Raw genomic sequence first — 22449 nt, 5'->3', positions numbered from 1 at the left:
GCAAAAGCTTGTCCTTTTCCCTACTTCATGCATTTCAGGGTCAATGTCCTTTTTGATGCCAGCCCATCCACCTACATGATGTCACACCAATGAGAGCATCCAATTTTGGCTCAGTGTACATAAAAGGGTATGTCACACATTCTTTCATTATAATATAAACTGGTTTCCTGTTCAAATGGATAGGTAGAATCTTCAGTATCGCGTGTTGGCTGATGTTTCTAATTTATGGAAAGAAGCCTTAAACAAGATGGAAATTCTGTCCCAATCATCCTTGATTCACACTAAGAAATGGACAAACAACAAAAAGTTTCTAGTGAGAAAAACAAACAAACAAACATATTTTGGGGTAAAACTTTTATTAGTTCTCATTTCTTTAACAATAAATTGTAAGAGCATTAACAGTAGCTTATGAGCTTTGAATCTTGAATTTTAAACCTAAATTTTAATTCAAACAAATGCATTTCAACAGAAATGTGCACCCAATATAACACTGATTAATATTTAAAGCTGGAGTCTGTAGTTTTTCCTCTTTGTCGCCATCTCTGTTAGAAATCTGCAACTGCAGCTATTCGCGGAATTATCAACTTTATGTGGGTTGTGCCTCGGCACAGCACAGCGCGGATGAATCCAATGTTTTGAGGAGAATATATGGCTGTCAGTCACCGCGCCGGTGTGGATACTGGAATTCGGAATCACAGATTCTACTTTTTGGAAGTATGACCAACATAAGAATTTTCACAGGAAAATGTCATCTGAATAAGTAACTAACATCCATGTTTGTTCTGACCAACTATGGGGAAAAAGCATTGCAGTAAACCGCGCTGATTTAATCTATCGATTGCTTATGTCTTGCCTGTCCAGCAGAAAAAAGCCGCCTCTGCGTCCGTTTTGAACCCATTCACGTGACTTTTTGGAATTTTGATTTTTTTTAAATTTAGAATCAAGCTAAGGCAAGCAGGTCGTTTTGAACACAGGCTGGTTATGTACCTGCTCAAATTTGTTTTGGATAATTTTTAACCCAAAAAAAGTTACAGACTGCAGCTTTAAATGTACAACAGATTTCCAGTCAACATGCAATAGTCAATTGTGGAAACACAGGCAGTAGTTTGTCGTTACAGTTTAATATTGTCGAATCTTAGAATTTGAAATTAACTATGAAATTTATCAGGAATTTACAAATAAATAATCAAGCATGACTTTGGTATGCATTGTGGTACACATGAATTCTCAAATGAAATGTACTGGGGGGAGGAATGTGACATTTTGTATATTTTTCCCCTCTCAGACAGTAATGATAATAAAGTAGCCGAGAGAGACTATTACTTTAGCGAAGCTGCTGTACATTTGTGACAATCCAACAATTTATACAAATCATTAGTTCTGACTCGCATTATGAAATGCTCTTTTTAACCTGTTAACCCAAGTGAAAAAAGAATTTTAGCAGCATGTAATACTAGTTAAACTCTTGGTTTAAAAGTGGGTTTAACACAAGTACTGCTTTGTCACTTATATAAATTAGTTAAAAATAGATTCCTTAAAATTAATTGTATATATTAATTTATTTCATTTTCTACTGCACCTGCTTTGTGCATCACCCTCACAACACCCTGAGCTGATACAGAGGTCAAGCATTGTTTTTTTTCCTTCATTCATATTCGCCATTAGCATTGTATGTATAATATATGCACATGAATTTGACACTATCATGTTTTGCCTTGTCTGTTGTATTTGCTTGATGTGTTGTATGCCATTAATGTGAATTTTCTGCTTTTTAGCTCTTTAACACCTTCAAAAGAAACAAAAAATGAAGCATCAAGTTTAACCAAAAACAAATACACTGAGGAACTCTAGATCAATATCTAGTCCTCAAAATGAAACAATCTATCATAAAATACAACAACTCCTTTCCATCCCTTATCCTTCCGTTGTACGCACGTACACACACATTCCTTCCTACTAAGATAATTCAGTCAGTCAGAACAAACCCTATTTATGCAGAACACAAAGAGTTTAGTCAAACCTCCACAAATGCTCACTAAACGCAGCCTACAACCATTGAACAACACCAATACACAACATCTCTGTGAAAGAAAAATCCTTAGAAAAAGGGAAACAAAAAAAGGTCTGATGGCTTTGAGCTGAAGTTTACAAAGCAGATACTGAGTGACGTTTAGTGAAGTAGAGAGTGGTTGAGATGACAACACATGTTTGGTTGTGATGCAGTTACGATTTTCTTCATCATAATACAATGAATTTCTGGGAGTGACAAATACGAGCCTATCAGATCAAAAATAAAAGACAAGGATCTCCTGTACTGCACCTACTGCCAATGTACAAAGAAAAAAAAGAGACTCAAACAGCCCCTCCCAAAACACACGTACAGTAAAAGGCTTTTTCAGGATGCCCAACTCAACTCAAACAGGAAGTTGAAAGCAAGTTGCATAAAACGGATCTCATGATATTTACAGACCCATAGAAGTCTCCCTGAAACATGCACCAGAATTGTAATCATTTTTTAAAAAGCTTTTTAAATAGTTCAGTCATAATTTACTCACCTGCATGCTGTTACAAACCTGTATTACTTTCTTTGTTCTGTAAAACACAAAAGATGACATTAAAAAAAATTGCCTTTTAATTGCATTTTGGTCCATAAAATAAAAGTTCACTTGAGGTGTTGTTTTGGACCCCATTGACTTTCATTGTATAGAAAAAATTGTTCCACAGAAGAAAGCAAGTCATACAGGTTTGGAACGAAATGACGTTGATATAATGATCTTCATTTTTGGGTGAACTAATCCTTTAAATATAGAAACTTTACTAACCGTGCAACATGTGTGCTCACGTTGTAGTGGTTAGTGTAGTTGTAAGTTTTAGTAGTTAGTGCTAAACCTAAAGCTCTTAAACAAATCTTCAAACAATACACTCTAAAAGCAACACAACTGCACAAAATTGCCTAATATCTCTCTGCTCTCATCTGACGTTTATAGCTGCAGTCTTCCTCAGACTGTATTTCCCACAAGGCCTTGATCTTGGCAGTAATCAGCTGGAGTGGGGTTTGTGTCGTGCCTGGTCTTGGATTGGTCCGTTCTCAGATGTGGGCATGTTGTCAAAGTTCCAGTCTACAGGATTGAGAAGCTGCAGGGTTTTCTTATGCGTCCAAATGGGGTTGAGGAAGAACGTGAGCAGAAAGAGGCCAAAGAAGAACAGAAATCTCTGAACCAGAGGGATGTGTGTGTTCATCTCCTCCCAGTGATTCCAACATACCCACCACATGTAGTAGGACAGAACCATCCGGCAGTGGAACATGTGAATCATTATCCACTGGTTAGCTTTCCAGAAGTGAGTCCTGGACCAGCCCGCCTTAGCAAAGAAGAGAAGGAATGTGAAAATTCATTTAAAACCAAGTTCAAAACAGGGTCTTATTAATTCAAATGTAGTTTATTCATAATTAGCTTCACAGGAAGAATATCTGAATCACTGAGCTCTAATAATCTATAAAAATCTAAAGCAAATGACAGAACAATTAAACTCACTGCAGTTCATCCAAAATTAAAATTCTGTCATCCTTTACTCACTCTCACCCTTAAACCTGTATGGTTTTCTTTCTTTTGTGGAACATAAAATATAATATTTTGTAGAAAGTTTCATACATTTTTGTCTATACAATGAAAGTCAATAGGGTCCAAAACAACTTTTATCATTGTATGGATTTTTATTATTATTATTATAAATATCTTTTTTGAAATCCACAGAAAGTCAAACAAATTTATAACATGAAGGTAAGTAAATGACTGAATTTCCTGGGTGAACTATCCCTTTAAGTCACTCAGCAAAAGTGTCTTCAAACTGTTGATCCATCAAGACAATAGTTTACTTGAAAAAGAAAACTTATAGATAATATAATTTTTTCTTTAAAAGTCAATTTTCTTTTAACTTCTTCACTGTCTTTTTAGAACGCTGTGTCATGCATGAGACTGCAAGACGCAAGGCGATAAGTGCAGCGTTTAAACGCGTCCATCTAGCGCATGCTTACCTAGAAAAACTATGACAAGTAGCGCAGTGGAATGGAAAAAGCATTCTGTGTGAACGGCTCCTAAGGGGTTGTTCATACAGAAAGCGTTTTTGCATTTAAAAATGCGAGACAAGGCAGTGGAATGAAAAATGTTCTATTTTATAAAATGCATCTATAGAATGCTGTGTTATACCCAAGATGGTCCAGAAGTCGTGAGAAGAGAGCACAAAGGTCAAACACATCCGTCTAGAACAGGAATGGGCAACTTCGGTTCTGGGGGGCCACTGTCCTGCAGAGTTTAGCTCCAACCCTGATCAAAACACACCTGTAGGTGTTCACAGCTGTTCACTTCACACCATCACAGCTTTCTAGTAATCCTGAAAACATTGATAATCTTGTTCGGGTGTTAGATTAGGGTCCCTGCAGGACCAAAGTTGCCCATCCCTTGTCTAGCACCTACAACACCTTAAATGGCTAAAACTTATCAGTGAAAAAGAAAAAGTTCCCCTTTCTAAGAACAGTGTACAAATATTGCAGAACTATAAGTGTTCTCAGCGCCCAAGCATGATAAATTCTTGATTAGAGGAAGAAAAACATGTTTTTCCCCAGATCAAAATAGAAGTGAAACTGGCCAACAGGTGAGAAAGCAGAGACGTTTCATAAGATCACTAGTCTTCAGACAAATAGTTTATTTGCTCCTTTGCTCACAAAAAAAATTCCCTGCACAAACATATCTATTAACAAACTCAACTACATCTCACAAACTGATTGAGTTTAAGAAAAAACATTTTCCCTTGACCATTGCGTCTCACCTTAAGCAGCATCCAGGAGATGCAGGTGAAGGGTGTGCTCATCTCCATCAGTAGGGTTACCATAGGCAAGAAATGACCCACCATGTCCCACACAACCGCCCCAACAAACCCTGACAGGGCAAATAAGTGGTGCACAGCTAATGGCAGATCGAAGGACCGGAACAGCACGTTGGACCCATGAAGGGCCACATTTTCAAACAGAAAAAAGCCAGTAGCGGACAGCACATTGAACCATGACCAGTCCTCCTGCCCGAGAATCTTATCAGAAAAGACAGCAGAGTCCTCCATGAGCGCTCGAAGCCCTGCTACCATGCTTTGGATGCCAAACACAGCCCGTGTCGCAGCTAGATCCCAGAAGACCTTGAAGCAAAGACAAAGATTGTAATGTTAGGAATATAATCCAAATGGGAGAATATCATCAACAAAAACTGAATCTTTTATGAAAAAACAACCATTATATTAACATATTAATGGGCACCTTTTCTTTGACTGACAACGAGCTGTAGGTGCGAAACAGCAGTTTAGACAGGATGTGAGAGAGGATGAAGATGAAGGTGTAAAAGATGAAGCTCAGGCAGATGATTTTCAGTCGAATGTCCATGGAGGAGTAGTCCATGCTTAAGTTATCTGGCTGGGAAGATATTGCTCAGATTTGGAACCAATTACTAGTCTAGAACGAGAAAAACAGTCATTACATTATACAGACACCCCCTCTTTCCCATTTACCTGCATTTCTCACTGAGAGAAAATGCGCTGCCCTTTAACGTTACTGCAGTGTGGAACCAAATCTTGACCTTAAACACCATGTGAAGGAGTAAAAAGTAGCTGTTGGAGACTAAACATCATTCATATGTTCAGTCTGCTCTCAGCTGTACCGTTAAGATGTACCGTTATGCTTTCTACAGCTCATTTATTAACTAAGCAGCATTTCGACGTTACAAATCTCTGCTTAGTTTGTTGTTTCGAAAAGTATGTTGTCTTTGTTCTTACCTCTTGTAGACGAAATAATGTCCAAGAAACTCATTCTTTCCTGGGTATGAGAGAGTTAAACTAATAATGTTTTCTTTTTACACGAGGTCGACAATAACATTATTCACATTCCTTCACCGGCGGCTCACGCACTGTCGGCTTCACATTCAAACACCCCAAAGACCGACAGACATCATGTGACCCCGTCTAGTCACATGACTATAAACGCTGCTCTGTCGCCGTCTGTTGGCAGGAAATAGCAGAAAAAGCAGTAAGTGCGATTTTTAATTATTGTTTTTTATTTTCCAGTTTGAATTAGGCTACCCATAAACATTAAATTATTTTTTTCTTCTAGAAACATTAAACTAATAAATATTAACATTTCACATTTTGATTTCATTATATTGAATTAGCCTAACTTTAAATACTTAAAAAAAAAAGTAAATACTTTCCCCAATTTTAAATACATTTACATATGTTATATAGTTAATACTTTCAAATTAAGATTTCAATGTTTATTTTTGTTAAGTTAAAAAACATTACGGAAATGGAAATTGTATAGTGCTGTATTGCAAAAATTTAAAATCTCTTTTTATGGAGATTGCTTTAAACTGTGTAGTCAGATTAGATTTTTATTTATTTATTTTTACTCAGATCAGGGTTTTAATAAGTGATCATTTTTGTTTTGTCAAAAACGGTAATAAAACAACTCTGAGACAATTCTGTTAGGAAAAGTTAAAATCGTTGATTTGATAATGCTTTGTTGTGTTAAAGTAATTCAGTTAATTCAAGACAATCCACATAACTAATTTCCTTCAAAAATTTAATGACTGAATTATTTACAATGTATGATCATAGCAATAATCAAGTCATGAAAAGAAACACAAATAATCCAGATGACCAAGAACAAAAAGTCAAATTCGTAACACAAATTAATAACACAATTTAAACATTTCATGAATACATACAAAATAAATTAAACTGATAAGTGTGTAACAATAAACAACATTCAAAAAAGGGATTTGGAAAATCAATGAAGCAGAAAACCCCACATTCAGCATCAGAATGGTGCATGCCACCCAAAGAAACTCAACTCAACCAATAAGGAAGAGCAGAAAAAAAGTTTTGCTTCAAAAAAGGATCAATTATGTATTTATATTATATATATATATTTATATATAACTATTTATATAATTCTGTACAAATAATGAATATTTGGTATTATATTCACCCTTCATATAGATATGATATACAGTTTAATAAATGAAAATATTCTCAGCTAAACAACTACCTTTTCCATTTGTTATTTTCACTAAGATTTTATAATCTTTTCACATTCTGAGATCCAGGATTAGTCCAGTCCCAAAAAGAAGAAACCAAGAACTTGGGCATCTCAGTCCGCGCCGGTGCCTAAGGCCCGTTGGCTGTTTTTCAAATACTGTGGTTCAGAGGGCAAATCATTTGAATGAATCATTTATTTTTGATAAATACTGACATATGATTTATTTTGATGGAAATAAATGAAGCAAATGTACATATGAGTAGCGTAAATGTACATGAGGTTAAACAAGATGACCACCCAGTGCAACCCTGTTGAGGAAAATATGGCCATCATACAAACAAATCAGCATTTGATCATTGACTCCACTGTTTTAAAAGGTGGGAAGTGAGCATTTATTCTTCCAGGTGGTTTATTAAAGGTCAGCTCACCATAACGCTTTCAGACTATCATCATGAAACATGGGGAAGATGGTGTGTGTGAGGATCTATAAACAGCAGAAGCTGTTCAAACATGTGGCACATAAGCATATTTGGCATATAAACACTGCCTGGATTATTGGCATGTTTGCATATTGATAATTGAGCAGGTTAATCAGAAAGGACAGCTGCCACACTGCAGGACCGGATAATCAACCATAATTACTCATGATATAGAGGAAAAAAAAGTACCATAAAACATGATTTAAAATAATCATCTCAGAATCCATTCACTTTGCCATAATGAATAATTAAATATAATATAATCAGGATGAACAAACAATGACCAACTATACCTTAAGCAAACTTTAACACAGATTAATACATTTTGCAAAATATATTGCTGATTGTTAGCCCATGTTAAATAATGCATTAACTAATGTTAACAAATGAGACCTTATTTTAAAGTGTTACCCATCAGTTTAGAGTGTATTTCAACAGTCTTGACTTGTTTGTAAGGCCAGGAAAGCGTCAACAATGACCTTTGGATTTCTGTAAACGCTGAGGGCCATGACTCGCACAACAAAGCCGTAATTTGCCCAGAAATTGTTTATAATAATGACTATAGGAAAATAATCAATCAAAACTTTTGTTTGTGTGAAATGAGAGCTAGTACACTGTATCGTGACTTTAGACGCAATTTACAACTGAAACGTTGTGTTTTGGCACACGTTTCGAGAAAATAGATTTCCTCTAGCGTGAAGTCATCTTCATCAATTACAAGCCTCTCTTGGATGAAATGCTGTAATTGTGTTTGAACTATGACTTTAAAGCATAAAAGTACAGAGAACAGAGAAATTAAAAGAAAATATTTGATTCTAAAGGAAAGCCCTTCTCAAGGTCATCTAATGACGGAAATTGAGAATATAAAGCTACAAGGAATTCGTGTGGATGTTATCAAACTAATCTCCTCTAATCTTTGGCCTCTAATCTTTTATGACGCCGAGGCAAAAACCACAGAAAGTGGGGGAAACAGTTTGACATTTATGAAATGTGACCGTGCTTGATAGACAGTCCATTCCTGTATGATATGTTGTGGATAAAATATGGCAATTAAAAAAAAATATGGCAATTTAGTCTGTCTGTAAGTCGAGGAAGAGACAACCAGAAGTGTTCATTACACTTCATATCATATTAACAGAATATCAAACTCGTTTAGCTGAAGTGTTACAGCTGAACTGCTGGATGTTTAAGCAGAAACTAAAATCTCACAAACAGAAAGTGGGTATCTTTAGTGATATATTCTGAATGAAACCTACATTTTAAAACAAATTCAATGATTGTATAACAATCCAAAGCAGCATTGACCTTCGGTTTTGATCATCTAATATAATCAACCATCCTCCTGTGTACTGCAGTCACCTGTTCGGACAAATGCCATCAAATAGACTCAAGAACGGTTCTATTTTGATTATAGAGTTAAATTTAACTTATCATTCTGCACACTCTCACAGATGTGTGGTATTTGGACTGCAGGCAGTCTAATAGATAAAACATCTATTACCAACCGCCAATCCATCTAGATAATTATGGGAACACCCGACATCTCCTTCAACCGAGACAGAATCATTGATTCTCTGTCAAGACATACAGAAAGGACATAAAAAGAAGTTTTTTTTGCGCAGAACATGGGTGAGATGCTTGATAACAGCATATGGAGAGAAAAATGGTTCAGTAAAAATAAATGCAAACTGACGAATGACCATGTGAGGCATGAAAACATTCAGAGACCTGAAACGATAAATCGATAGTCTCACAAAACCTTGCAATTCAACTGCAACAATATCTTTTAGAACTTCATTTCCCTTGGAAATACATACAAACATACATTTAGAAGAAGAAAGTGCAAAAATGCATTTTTTAACCTTTACATTGTTGAATTTAGGGTTTAAGCAATTGCACCCAAAATCCTACAGTAATTTGTCTAGAATGACATAAACCATAAACATCAAGTATGTAGTAGTGTGACAGCTGTATATTTGATATCAGTAAGTAGGAGAGTAATAAAAACTAATCTCTAATCTCTCTGACAGTATAAGAGGCTGAGATTTAAGTTTGCCCATAACAGTGTGACCAACAATGTTTTTTAAAAGGCTTTGACTGTAACTGTCCGCTCTGGCCTACGGCTTCAATCTAAAATGTATGATTGAGGTATTTCAGCACTGGCACTTACATAAATGCTCACAAGAGAGTTCATGAGAAAAATACTATGAACTTCACTGGGAAGAGAGAAGGAAAGAAATAAAAGAAGTACAAAGATAAAGTGAGAGAGAGAAATGAAATGTAACCATGGATATATAAAGCTACAAAACTTGAATGGATGGAACCAGATGAAACCGGACCTAAAGATTTTTCTTCAGGTTTCTTCATTTAATGAAACTAAATAAATTGTTTCGATATGAGGCGTAAAAATGCAATTTTTTCAATTTTGAAAGTGATAAATGGATGTCATAAAGACAAAGGGATCATCAGATTGGACTTGATATTCCGCTGTGATTAAAGCTTAAATCTAAAGTTTTACTTTATCAAGCAATGTCATTATCACAATTAATGTCTACAATTGCGATATGTTGTGCAATATGTTTATTTTAGTGAAGAATGTTTCCCTAAAAAGGATAAACTTCACATGGATGTTTTAGGCAGTTCTGAAACAAGTTACAAAACCCTTTTTTCTTTTAAATCACTTGATGAATGTATTGTATGTATAGTTCTAACTGGCTCTGTTACTGAGAATGATGATGATGGTATTATAAAGGTGTTCCCTGTGACTCTCAGAGCCGTGTTTGGGCCTCTGGTATATAGATCTCGATGCTGTCGGCCCGCTCTGATGCTGAGTTTTGGCGGAATGAAGCTGCGCGTTTGGCCGCCATTAGGCGCCGTCGTGCCTCCAGTCTCTGACGATCAGGGAGATCCAAAGATTTTTCCCTCGTCACACTCTTACGCAATGTCTTCTTTGGTACTGGCGGCGGGAGCTGGAACAACAACAAATAATATCCAAACACAAGATATGAATGTACAAATAAATTTGTGTCAGGTAATATCTGCAGCAGACTAGAGATATAGATACATTACATATTTGATTGAATTAATAAACTATACACTACTGTTCAAAAGTTTGCACCAAGCCTGCAAACTGAAATATTGTGGGGGGGGGGGGGGGGGGGGGGGGGGGGGATTGGTTACCCTTTAAAACAACCGTTTTCTATTTTAATATATTTTAAAATGTAATCTATTCCTATGATGGCAAAACTGAATTTTCAGCAGCCATTAGCCTACTGAAAACAGTTGCGGTCCTCAAAGCGGTAGTTCACCCTAAAATGAAAATTAAGTCATCATTTACTCACCCTGGTGTTGTTCTAATGCCATATTCCTTTATTTATTTTTCAGACCACAAAATAAGAATTTTTTTAAAATTTCCTACTCGCACTCGTCCATATAATGGTAGTTAATAGAGTCCTGAAGGGATGACTTCAAAGCCTGGGATACTAATTCGCCAGTGGTTTCCTCTTATCCAGTTACTTATTAGAAACATTTCTTTTTTTTTTTTTAAATAAACATAACAGCTTAAAAATTTGTGTTTTCAATATGGGTGTGTGTAATTTATGTTGTAGAGCAAAACGTCCAAGTATCGTCAAGTTATGTTTATAGGCCTTATTTTACTCATAAATTGAAAAACCCATAGGAAAATTTAGTGGATTGTTCTTCCAGGTTTTGACTGTAGGGCTAATAGAGTGTACGAACGCACAGCCGCTCACAGAAGACATGACAGCGTTTTCAACTAAAAACAGAAAACTTTGAATGCATTCTGGCCATTCATTTACAATGGCGTTTTGATGGCCTGAGAACACAAACTTTGAAATAGGTTTTAAAGTGCAAGTTTTTGAAAACCAGTTTTGAAAGCGATAGCGTTATCATCTCTGTGTAAACTTCAAAAACGTGAATCTGTGAAAAAGGTGACGGCATTGCACATGCATATTACGTGTTTAGCCTATAGGCATGCGCATTTGAATGCGTATGTGCGTGGGCGCGAAGTCTTTCTTTCCAAAATGACATTGCCAATTACTTGTCTGGGATGCATAATACAGCATAGTTTTATTTAATAAATATTCCCTTTAATTTTTAAGGTTAAACCTTGATCATCTTCATCTTCATTGGACTTTAATATAGCGTTACAATCATATATCCCTTAGAACACTTGGATTATATGAGACTTGTAGCATCGGAACATTTTGTGATCGTTTCTGTCTTTTTTAAAAAGCTTGATGCTGGTCGCTATTCACTGCCATTATATGGACGAGTGTGAGTGGGACATTGTTTTTTAATTTCTCCTATTGTGTTCTGAAAAAAAAAAGAACATCATACTGCATTTAAACAACACTAGAGTGGGTAAATGATGACTTAATTCTAATTTTAGGGTGAACCAACCCTTTAATATATATTTTTGGAAACTGATAAAAAAACAAATAGAGCATTCTTTGATGAGTAGGAAAGCTAAAAAAAAAAACAACCAGCATCTTGAGTTAGATTTTTTGTAACATAATTAATGTAAATATAAAAAAATCTTACTGACCCCAAACATTTGAACAGTATAGTATATATGCCAATAAATATTTTTTATCAGTACAATCAGAAGCATGAAATTAGGTTTGATGACCATCAAAAGTCCTTTAACCAATCAGCTCTCACCTTCTTCACAGGACTCTCAATAAGCCTCCAATCGTTGGACTTGATCTTCTGCAGCTCATTAAATTTGGAGGTAACATCATTGATGGAGAGCTGCAGCAGGTCCCAGAACCCGGCCAGGTCCTGAGAGGTGGGCCGAGGCATGGCACTTGGGTCCTGCAACAAAAAGTTGACATAAACATATTTGTTCAAATTCATGTTAAAAATAGGTAAATATAGCAATAAATAATAATAAACTGAAAAATACTTTTTCAAATAAAACAATTGCCAAATAATTTCCTTCTCCATTTGCAGATGGAGTTTGCAGGAGTGAACTGCATAATTACTTCTTTTTTTAAACTCAAGTTATAAATGTATAAACTAAAGCATTTGGGAAATATATAAAGGAAACTAATTTTTAAATGGAATTTAAACATGGCATTTATCAAATTATTATGTATTGTTTTGTGAAATCCTATTTTTAACATGAATTTTTAAAAAATGTGCAAGGTAATTTAAGTATTTACATTTTTATTTAGAATTAAATGCATTGATAATAGGTTTCTTCATTTTAAATGTGTAACACTTTAGATCACTAGTTGCTTATTAGCATGCATATTAATTATATATATATTGGTTGTTTATTAGTACTTATAAAGCACATATTAATGCCTCATTCTGCATGACCATATTCTACATCCCTTAACCCTACCCCATACCTAAACAACCCTACAACAACTACCTTACTTACTATCAACAAGCAGTAATAATAAGTTTATTGAGAGAAAACTCCTAGTAAATAGTGAATATGTGTTCCAAAATCCAAAGTGTTACCTTTACTTTTAAGTGGCACAACTAATCCTCCACAGGTTGCACAACTTTATAATGTGTACAGATTTCAGTGCTGAAAACTGTAAGAGCTTTAAGTCAAGCTGAAGTGTTACCATTTTTATTTGATGCAATGACTACATTTTTATCATTTGTTGTTATTTCATAAATCTGTATGTGGCCTAATCAACCACTGTGAGTGTATGCCACTGAATAGAGTATTTTATTCAGGAGGATTTAGTTTATTTTTTAAAACATCGCTCTACTTTGTATGCCACAGTACTTGGTCATTTATGTTCTCTGCATGCCTGGCTCAGATCAGCTGATGTGCTGCTGTGTATCATATCTAATAAAAATGACAGCAACACAAAAGGCCGTCAAGTACACCACAATTACTCCAGCACAGACAGCCCCCATGGAAGTGCAGTGGTGCGTCCCGGAAAGAGCTGCCGTGAGTACAAAGCGCAGCACAATAACATAAAAATAACACAGACTCATGTACAAATTGGCATACGTGTACTGATGCTACTTACTAAGTTCTGCTGGCAAAGCCAGTAAAATTGCTGGAATTTCTGGGACATCAAGAGCTGTGCGCTTCCTACAGCACTCCGGATCTTCCCCAGGACTAATACACAAACAGGGAAAGAGAGATAAATATTTAATAATCATGAAAGCTATTGAAAATCTCACACATTTATACAGTTAAAAGTAGGAGTGTGTAACAATATATCGTATCACAATATATCGCAATACAAAAATGAAACAATATGTATCGTGGATGGTGACAATATGTATTGTTTATTGATAAAAAAAAATAAAAAAAATTACTGTACTGAGAAAAATTTTAGTCTCAGTACTACATTAAACTACTAAATATAATGTATAATAATGCAATGGGGGAATATTTGTGGGTCCTGGTAATCCCAAATGTCTTATGTTACCAGTAAAAATTACATTATTTTAAATATATCTAGTCTGTGAAAAAGTGCAAGCATATTAATCATGTAATTGATTGTAATTATTAAAATAATTATGTATTTTCAGCTTCAGAATCATCAATATTTTTATTCTGGTCTCACTATTGTCCTGTGCATTGGGTTTCAGCACCAAGTCCAAGCCTATTCATTTACACCCACAATGTAATATCAAATTAAGCATTTTAATAAACAGTAATTTTTTTGTTAACCTTTAATCCTATGTCTTGGAGTATCACAATAATATTGTATCGTGAGTTCCCTATCAGTCGTTCACTTTCGCGTACGTCATGACCGACGAATAGGAATCTCATTTGCATCAGCTGTTCAGCCACGCAGCAAGGTGCGATTGCATTTCAGCTTTTTGCTTCGGAGCTGAACACTTCGATTCTTTGTTCTCTACAACTGTGTTTTCAAGATGAGCGAGCTCTCAAAGGGACCTCTCCAGGCTTGTGCGGGCAATACAGAGTGGCAGCGTGATCGATCTCTCTCTTTCTGTCTTTTTTGTTTACTGTAAGAGCAAAAACAAAAAAGCTGTTTTTACAGCTGGTAAGGTGCGCCGTGAGAGCGCTGAAAGGCTGTTTTCACGCCTGGTAAGATCGCCAGCAAGAGAGACAGCGGTATCACGTGTCTGGGCATTGAACACATGCTAAAGCAGCGTTCGTGGATGAGTCATGTACCCATTGTGGGAGGATGACCATCTCGGAGCTATGGTCGAGACTCTCGTTCCTGCAAAGGGGCGGAGCCCTGCGTCTCCGCCACGATCTAACCCTCCTCCAAGGGTTACTTCAGGCGGTAGTGCGGGTGACCTGAGGATCACAGTGAGCGCGCTTCCTTCGGGGAACCAACCCCCTAGGAAACCCTCATCCTTCCCACGCTCCGCAGCCAGTAGAGCAGCCAACGGAACGTGCTGGACCATCCACGAGGTGTGTACCAGTCGTTTCCTTCGGTGCTCCCCATGATGAACAGATTTTGATCGCTGCATCGGAGGGTATGTCAGGGGGTGTCTCTGCGGATGACGATTCGGCATCCAAGCCGGACCCGGAGATGATGGCCATGCTTTCCCGGGCCGCCAACAGGATCGGGCTCGTGTGGAACCCTCCACCGTGTTTCGAGCCCTTGAGGCTGGATGATTGGTATCTCAGGGAGGCGCGTGCTGGTTCTCACCAACCCACCCCAGTGTCTTTCTTCCCGGAGGTGCGTGAGGAGCTCACGGAGGCTTGGATGGCACCTTTTACTGCCAGAAACCGTCTCGGTGGCTCCTCTACCCTCACGACCCTTGATGACTCCCTTCCCGGGACTTTTAGTACTCGTCGGACTTGCAAGGCTTACAAGGTCTGTGGAGAAGCCGCCTCTGCCATATATGCCATGGCGTTGTTGAAGGTCCATCAGGCCAAGGCACTGAAGGACCTGCACGAGGGTGGTCACAAGTTCTCCAAGAACTTCGTGCCGCAACGGACCTTGCGCTTCATTTGACGAAGGTCACTGCGTGGTCAGTGGGTCGTGCGATGTCCACTATGGTGGTCCAGGAACGCCATCTTTGGCTGTGTCTGGCTGATGCGCTCGAGAACTTCGAGAACCTCAGAAAGCAGACTGAGGCGATCAGACACATCCTGCCGCGACGGTCAACTGCTGCCTCCATCCCATCGTCTGCGGCCTCTCAGTCTTCTCGTCGCCGAGGGCGTCCTCTTGTGTCTGCCCCCATTCCCGCGCTGCAGTAGCAGCCTCCACTTAAGCGGCACAGAGGAGCCAGTCGCAGGCAGGCTGCCCCGCCCGGAGAGACCCGGAGATGGATGGGGCTGTTCTCCAGGAGATGATGACCGTACCACTCAAAGTACATGCTGCTGCTATTTCAGCATGTCACGACCACATAGATGGCAAAACAGTAGGAAAGCACGACCTGGTCGTCAGGTCCCTACGTTTAAATCCTTCCTCGACCCCCCTCCATACCCTCTTGGGACCTTTCCCTGGTGCTTCGAGCACTCCAGGATGCTCCCTTTGAGGCTTTGCAATCAGCAGACTTAAAGCTTCTCTCCATGAAGACTTCGCTGCTGGTTGCACTGGCCTCTGTCAAGGGGGTAGGGGACCTGCAGGCATTTTACTGAGTTTACAGAGTACTTAACACCCAATTAAAGAGTCTTCATGGATTTTAAACCAGCTACCTAGTTTGTTGGTGTTAGCTGGTCTCGCAGTCTTGGGTACTTTTCAGCTGGTCAGGCTGGGAGACACAAACTGGAAAGCCATGTTAAACCATCTGAGATCAGTAAACCAGCTTTTTCGGCAGGATCAAAGTACAATTGGAGCATGACAGATGCAGTGTGTAGTAACTGTGACTGCCAAGAAGCAAGCTCCTCTTCAAATTCAGTAATCTGAAAGTATGTGAATACTCTCATAAACTCCACAACACAAGTGATTCACACTTTCACACTCATACTCTAATGTATTCTTACACATTGATTTCTGTGCATTGTCTCTCTCAGTCTGTTATTCAGAGCCTCAGCGCTGCTCTGAGCTCTTTGCCGTGGAAACCTGACAGATGTTGACAGAAGTAATTGCTCACATGGCAGCACTCTCAGTGTGAGGCTCTAATAACCTGGAGCTCAGCAAACGTTTCATGGTTAAATGTGACACTTCTTTGGATTCATACCTGACACTTTGAAACCTGGAGCCAAACTCTCCACCAAACAAATATTATAATATAGAGATTTAACGGCTCATGAAATCAGAGCTCTGTTAACTCACTTTCCTCTGACATATCATTCTCTTCCGCCTCTCCCTCCAGCTCTTTGCACCACCCCTCCATCTTTTTCGTCTCCGTGTGCAGCAGCTGCATGAACCAGCTTCCGTCCCTCCTGCATGAGGGCGACGCTCTTCCCGAATCTGAAGGTTGGGGCGGCGTCACTGTAACCGCCACGGTGGCGACAGGTTCCCGTGGCGAGGGCTCCAGCCAGGGCTCGGGGCTACGCTGGGGACTTGGAGGCTCCGTGGGGGTGCGGTAGTCCTCACGGTAGCTGAAGAGACCCTGGGTGCGGACGGTCCGTACGGCACCGTACTGCGTAGGGGTGCTGGGCTCGCTGTGACGCTGGAAACCTCCGCCAAACTGAAGACCTTTATCCTCCATTAAAGGAAAACCCTCCAACTCCAGATCAGCCTGAACAGCGGCGGTGACACTGTTGGACCGTTTAAATCGGCCCTGTCTGTATAAGAGAGAAAGATCTCAAATGAGACAGTATTTCACACTCACAGACAACAACATATCACACTCAGCTAGTACTTCAGCGAATCGCACCTCACAAACCCTTCACACATAGAGATAAAACAAATGTGCTCTGTATTTACCGTCTCTCGTCTTCCACTTGAATCCCAACAGACTGATACTCTCGAGAACCTTTGCTTTCACACTCAGAATCAGTCGCTGCCTCCACCTACAATGATGAAACAGACCTTTAACTGATGATTATTGACCATGTTCATACTTATAATGCTTCATCACAAATTATTTGATTAGCATTACTATTGTGACCTATAAATTGCGCAGAATATGTTGCATCGTAACGTTTTTGTTTATTAACTCATCAAACTAGTATTTCAAAGTTTACATCAAATTTTTTATTTTGTATTTTCAATTTAGTGTCAGACTTTTGCATTGTTTATTCACATGAATGAGGTAGCCACTGATCCTAAAATTGTAAGTTCAGTCCCAAGTCAGGAACCAGTGCAACCTGCTCATGATAAAAAAATAACAGCTCTGTGTGATATACCAGGCTGAGTCTATAGAAACTTAGAGATAAAAACTGCACACCCAGATAGTTTCAAGTCCACAAGTAACTCAATAAATAATGCATCCAAACATGTCCTATCCAAACATTTCAAAAAGATTAGGAGAGGCTCATATTTAAATAATTGTATTCATTATGTAATCTGGCATAAATAAGAAGGGTTTAAACATTGATTTAGGGAAAAATTCTCTTTCAAGTACAAAAAAATGCCCATGCAAAGTCAAGAGCCACTGAGGAAGGCAGTGGAAACTCAAGCCAGGAGGTAATAAACATGTAATAAACATTCCTATTTTGCACCCGAGGCACAGCGGACTTTTTCCTCCACAGACGAATGTCGGTAAATGAGGAAACAAACTGGCGCAAACGTTCACTGGTGCTATTTTGCAGTTTCAGAAAACAATTCCGCCACAGACCAGGAAAAACCGAGTCTAAAGTCAGTGGCGCGTTATTCAGATGCTATTTTAAGGGTGCATGCTTGGCCATAATGTAGCGTGTGCACAACGCGCATACACTTTGCTTCTCTCATTTACACAGACGCAGCAGTTCCCATTTTTGCAAACCATACATAATAACAAGGAAAAATATTATCACACGTGGGAAATCATTTTGGTGTCCATGAAGATAGGCCTAAATCTATCTTACACATTTACCCAAATTATTATACGACTGTTTAACCGAAGCTAATTTGGGTGGGTTTCTCCCATCCCCATACAATGTCACTTCTCTGTCTTTTATGGCCCTGACGAGAATGCCGGTCTCCGCGGGCTGTGAACCGCTCCTGGCGTGCGCCTGGCAAATCCGCCTAGCAAATCCGCCATCATAATAGCAATCCGCCATGGAACAAGCGCGCCTGCTTTTAAAGGGAATGTGAGATGATGCTCTGATTGGTTTATTTCACGTCACGCCCAAACCACACCTGTGAGTAATGTGGCTACTTCAGACCAACCCATTTTTGATTTGCGTCCGAGATCCGCCCACAAAGTTACTTGGGTTTTGCGTTTGATACTTGCATTTCAGATAGTTAAAATAGGGCCCAGAGTGACTCTTTTGGAGTGAGAGTTGTTTAGTCAAGTGAACCGTAGCTCCAAACAACTGCAGCACAGACAAAATATTTTAAATAATTGTGTCTATGTGTGTGTAGTGTACATATACTATATATTGCCTACTACCTTATTATATGTAAGGATGCATTAAATTGAAACTAAAGACTTTTAAATTGATAAAAAAAATGTCTATTTCAAATAAATGCTGTTCTTTAGAACTTTCTATTCATAAAAGAATATGACTGTATCAGTTTTTTTTACAAAAATATTAAGCAGCACAACTGTATTCAACACTGATAATAAGAGACGTTTCTTAATTACCAAAGTAGCATATTAGAATTATTTCTAAAGGATTATGTGACACTGAAGCCTTGAGTAATGATGCTGAAAATTCAGCTTGTTATTTTAAAATTTTTAATATTTCACAATGTTATGATTTTTACTGTATTTTTGACCAAATGCAGCCTTTGGTGAGCAGAAGAAATTTATTTTAAACAATTAAGTAGTTATTTCTAACAATTATCACTAAACGACAATTAAAATGATCTGTAGGCAGTTAGAATACATTCCTGAGATGGCAAATACGTTTAATTAGCTAAAAAGACATTCCGTAATAACTTGAATAACTGTAATAACGAACTGAAGGTCATCTTTCAGGTTTATCAAAAAAAGATGTCTGTTGCTTAGAAGTGTCTGTCACTACTAAGAACATCAGACCATCTGAAGAAAGTGTGACTCACAAAAGCGTTGGAGAAGGACAGGAAGGGAAGGGTGACCTCACAATCAGAGAATAAGATGATTCACATCACAGATCAGACAAATCAGCTGTCCCTAATCTAACTGTCTGACCAATGAGAACGTCAAAAAAGCAGGAAGGCTGTCAGACTGTCAGGCATGAAAGAACTAGGGCCAGGGTATGAGGTTTCTTCAGACACAATTCACTCCATAGGGATTAAGGCTAGGTGAGCAGTGCTTCTCTCCACTGTTTGATCATGTGTGAGGTAGAGCACACTGTGCCCTCGGTTGCTTCATAGATACAAAACTGTATCTTGGGCTGCAGGACTCTGGTGTGTCACTTCATTCATTGTGTCACATTTAAACAAATCTCAAAACTGGTGTGGTGAAGGTGCAAAGGGTTGACAGTAAGCAGGGGCTGTCAGTGTCAAACTAAAAAATTACTGGCCAAGTATCCTGGCACACTGGCGCTGTTTTTCTGAGGCTGCTATCGCATCATCCAAGTGGATGCTACACACTGGTGGTGGTTGAGAAGAGACACCCTCATTTGACTGTAAAACGCTTCGGGTGAACAGTAAAGCACTATATAAATGCCTCATTCATTAAATAGTCAACTACTGTATAATTAGATGCCATTTTTGTCAGAATAAAACTGCCTAAAACTAATTAATATGCCGAAGACATTTGGACAAAATCTAAAGGCTATCTTCATTAAAAGTTAATGTACAAAAAAGCGATTTACTTTTGATGCTCCACCAAAAAATAAAAGTATGGGTTTGGTGTGACAAGAGCCTGAGTAAATAATAGCTGAATGATTTCCAGGTAGGAAGGAATGATTTCAAACTAGGAACCAGGAAATAATGGATTATCATCAGTAGACTGGCCGGGGAAATGAGTTTCAGTCAGGGAGGAAAAAAAGGGAGATGACAACTGATGTCTGCTTGCTTTTCTTTTCCTGTAGATCTGACCACTTTCATGACATTATCCAACACAGCTCACAAACTACAACCCCTCTGCATCTACCTGAAAGGATATACCAAGACTTTCATCTCTGCACAATCTGAAAAATATTCACATAATATTGATGTTTTGTGTGGTATTTCTAAATTCTACACCAGTCTATCACGCATCGTTCAACTAAATAGGTAGTCATACCCCAAAATCACACCATTGGTTGATAAAATTTTACTACGTCAAGTCAAAAGTGCCACAGAGACACTGGCCCTCATTTATCATTCTTGCGTAGAAACGGGCGTATATGTTGGCGTAAGATTATGCTTACACTCCTCTCACCGCCTGATTTATGAAGCTGTGCGTACCTTTGAAATCCAGGTGTACGCAATACCTGCCCTTGAAAAATGCCGCGGCTGAAAACGATCGTCATTAGAATAACACGACCCTATATATTCAAGTATCCGCTTCCCCCACACCCTCATTTTACGCCATGCACACACGGAAGACGGCAAAGAGGAGACACTTCTCTGGCGATCGAGACCATCACCATCATCAAAAATTATTATTAAATCAAACAACAATATTGTTGATGATAAATTCAAAGTTAATTGTATTTTTTTTTCCAAAACGCTATAAATCCATCCATTTTTTGTCTAAAAAAACAACAACAAAAACAACAAGAAGAGAACATGCAACATATAATCAGGGACTCATACTATAAATTAATATAAATTAAATAAGTGCAACTGCATGAAATAAATAAAAGCCAAACAAAATAAATAGTAAAATAAATTAAATAGTAAAAATAAAATAAATATTTCCAATGTCACGTTCCAATATTGTCCACCACATAAAACAAATAATTTAAAAATAACACACAAATACAGTCCTTAAATACAACAATGTTAAAAATACATTCAAATCATTTAGTAACAGATTTAGGCTAATAGTAATTCGTGCCGAACTTGTAAAAAGTAATGATAACAATATTCAGGCCTACTATTAGGCGTGTTGTAGCCATTAACTAAGTGCATTTAGTTTCATATTTGTTAAAAAATAATAATGTTATTTTTTCCCCATCTATGTTGATTATGAAAAGTGGACATAGGCTAAGATAGGATGCGCAATATATCGGGAGACATGCTCAGACATGATTTTGGCCACTTAATTAAGTTTTGTTTTGTAGAAAGCCTTTCTTTAAAGTGAATTTCGTTTTGTATAAATTGTATCTTAATTTTAATATTTTTTTCATCAACCAATTGTCTAGATTTAATAAATAAGAAGCAAATAGCAGACAATATAATCATGAGTCATGACATGGAGGCGCGGGCGCGGTCCCTTGCATTGCACGTGAACTGGAGCGCATCTCATCACAAATTAACCGAAACTGCCTCACAGACATGAGAAATATATCTATAAAGAAAGCTTGAAATGTCTTTAAACGAAACAATTATAAACGAAAAAAAATAGGCTACTCTCTCTATAGGCGCGTTCACTACGGAGATGGTGATCATCAATTTCATCTTTGCAGACACAACACTAGTTTATTAATAGAAATAAAATACAAATTTATTTTTAAAAATGGTGTTTATCGCGTTTTGGAAAAGAGCTCCTCATATCTTTTAGTTTGTCAGTGCGTTTTGTGGTGTTAGGAATTGTTTTTCTGCGCATTTCCGCACTAACTCAAAACGTGCGTACATGTACACCACCTCCTGACCTGGCGTAGGATTTGAGCGTGCCGTACGCCAACGTCCATATTGATAAATATCAAAGTCACCGTGGTTTTGGGTGTACGCCAGGTGTACGCTGGAAATTTGGTGTACGCACTTTTGATAAATGAGGGCCACTGTGTTTACAGTCTTTGGAGAAATCAACCGATAAATGGCTTACTTAGATTTGTCTTCGTACATTAAGTTAGAATGT

The 22449-nt window shown here is 38.1% G+C and overlaps 2 protein-coding genes across 7 annotated transcripts in view; both read right to left on the bottom strand.

Annotated features, from left to right (window-relative positions):
* Positions 1-339: 339 nt before the first annotated feature.
* On the bottom strand, positions 340-6016 carry LOC143747077 (protein CLN8-like). Of its 2 annotated transcripts, none has more exons than XM_077239558.1 (4): positions 5815-6016; positions 5303-5494; positions 4825-5184; positions 340-3360 (listed from the first exon to the last, which is right to left on the bottom strand). In XM_077239558.1, exons 2-4 carry the CDS (start codon positions 5438-5440, stop codon positions 3040-3042), a joined length of 819 nt encoding a protein of 272 aa, XP_077095673.1. In that variant the 5' UTR covers positions 5441-5494; positions 5815-6016; the 3' UTR covers positions 340-3039. The 2 variants fall into 2 exon arrangements, with proteins under 2 accessions (XP_077095673.1, XP_077095674.1); XM_077239559.1 differs by having other exon boundaries at positions 5303-5455; positions 5815-5983.
* A 1250-nt stretch (positions 6017-7266) lies between these two features.
* Positions 7267-22449, bottom strand: part of dlgap2a (discs, large (Drosophila) homolog-associated protein 2a) — a 184523-nt gene continuing 169340 nt past the window's right edge. For all 5 annotated transcript variants that reach the window (XM_077239550.1, XM_077239553.1, XM_077239554.1 and 2 more), the window contains 5 exons: positions 17355-17440; positions 16758-17212; positions 13575-13666; positions 12238-12390; positions 7267-10523 (listed from right to left, as the gene is read on the bottom strand). In XM_077239550.1, the coding sequence (XP_077095665.1) occupies positions 10323-10523; positions 12238-12390; positions 13575-13666; positions 16758-17212; positions 17355-17440 (987 nt within the window). In that variant the 3' untranslated portion in view covers positions 7267-10322. The remainder of the gene's footprint in view (positions 10524-12237; positions 12391-13574; positions 13667-16757; positions 17213-17354; positions 17441-22449) is intronic.

This window comes from Siphateles boraxobius, unplaced genomic scaffold (genome assembly GCF_051911475.1).
Source record: "Siphateles boraxobius isolate OS27281-9 unplaced genomic scaffold, OSU_SipBor_1 22, whole genome shotgun sequence".
Classification (NCBI taxonomy): Eukaryota; Metazoa; Chordata; class Actinopteri; order Cypriniformes; family Leuciscidae; genus Siphateles; species Siphateles boraxobius.
This window is presented reverse-complemented; position numbering and strand designations above follow the sequence as displayed.

Bases quoted from the DNA above. Each gene is read 5' to 3' on its own strand.
- LOC143747077 (XM_077239558.1), bottom strand. From the start codon at position 5,440: ATGGACTACTCCTCCATGGACATTCGACTGAAAATCATCTGCCTGAGC. The intron at 5,185-5,302 runs GTGCCCATTAAT...CTTTGCTTCAAG, and splicing joins CGTTGTCAGTCAAAGAAAAG to GTCTTCTGGGATCTAGCTGC. The intron at 3,361-4,824 runs GTGAGACGCAAT...TTCTTTGCTAAG, and splicing joins TCTCCTGGATGCTGCTTAAG to GCGGGCTGGTCCAGGACTCA.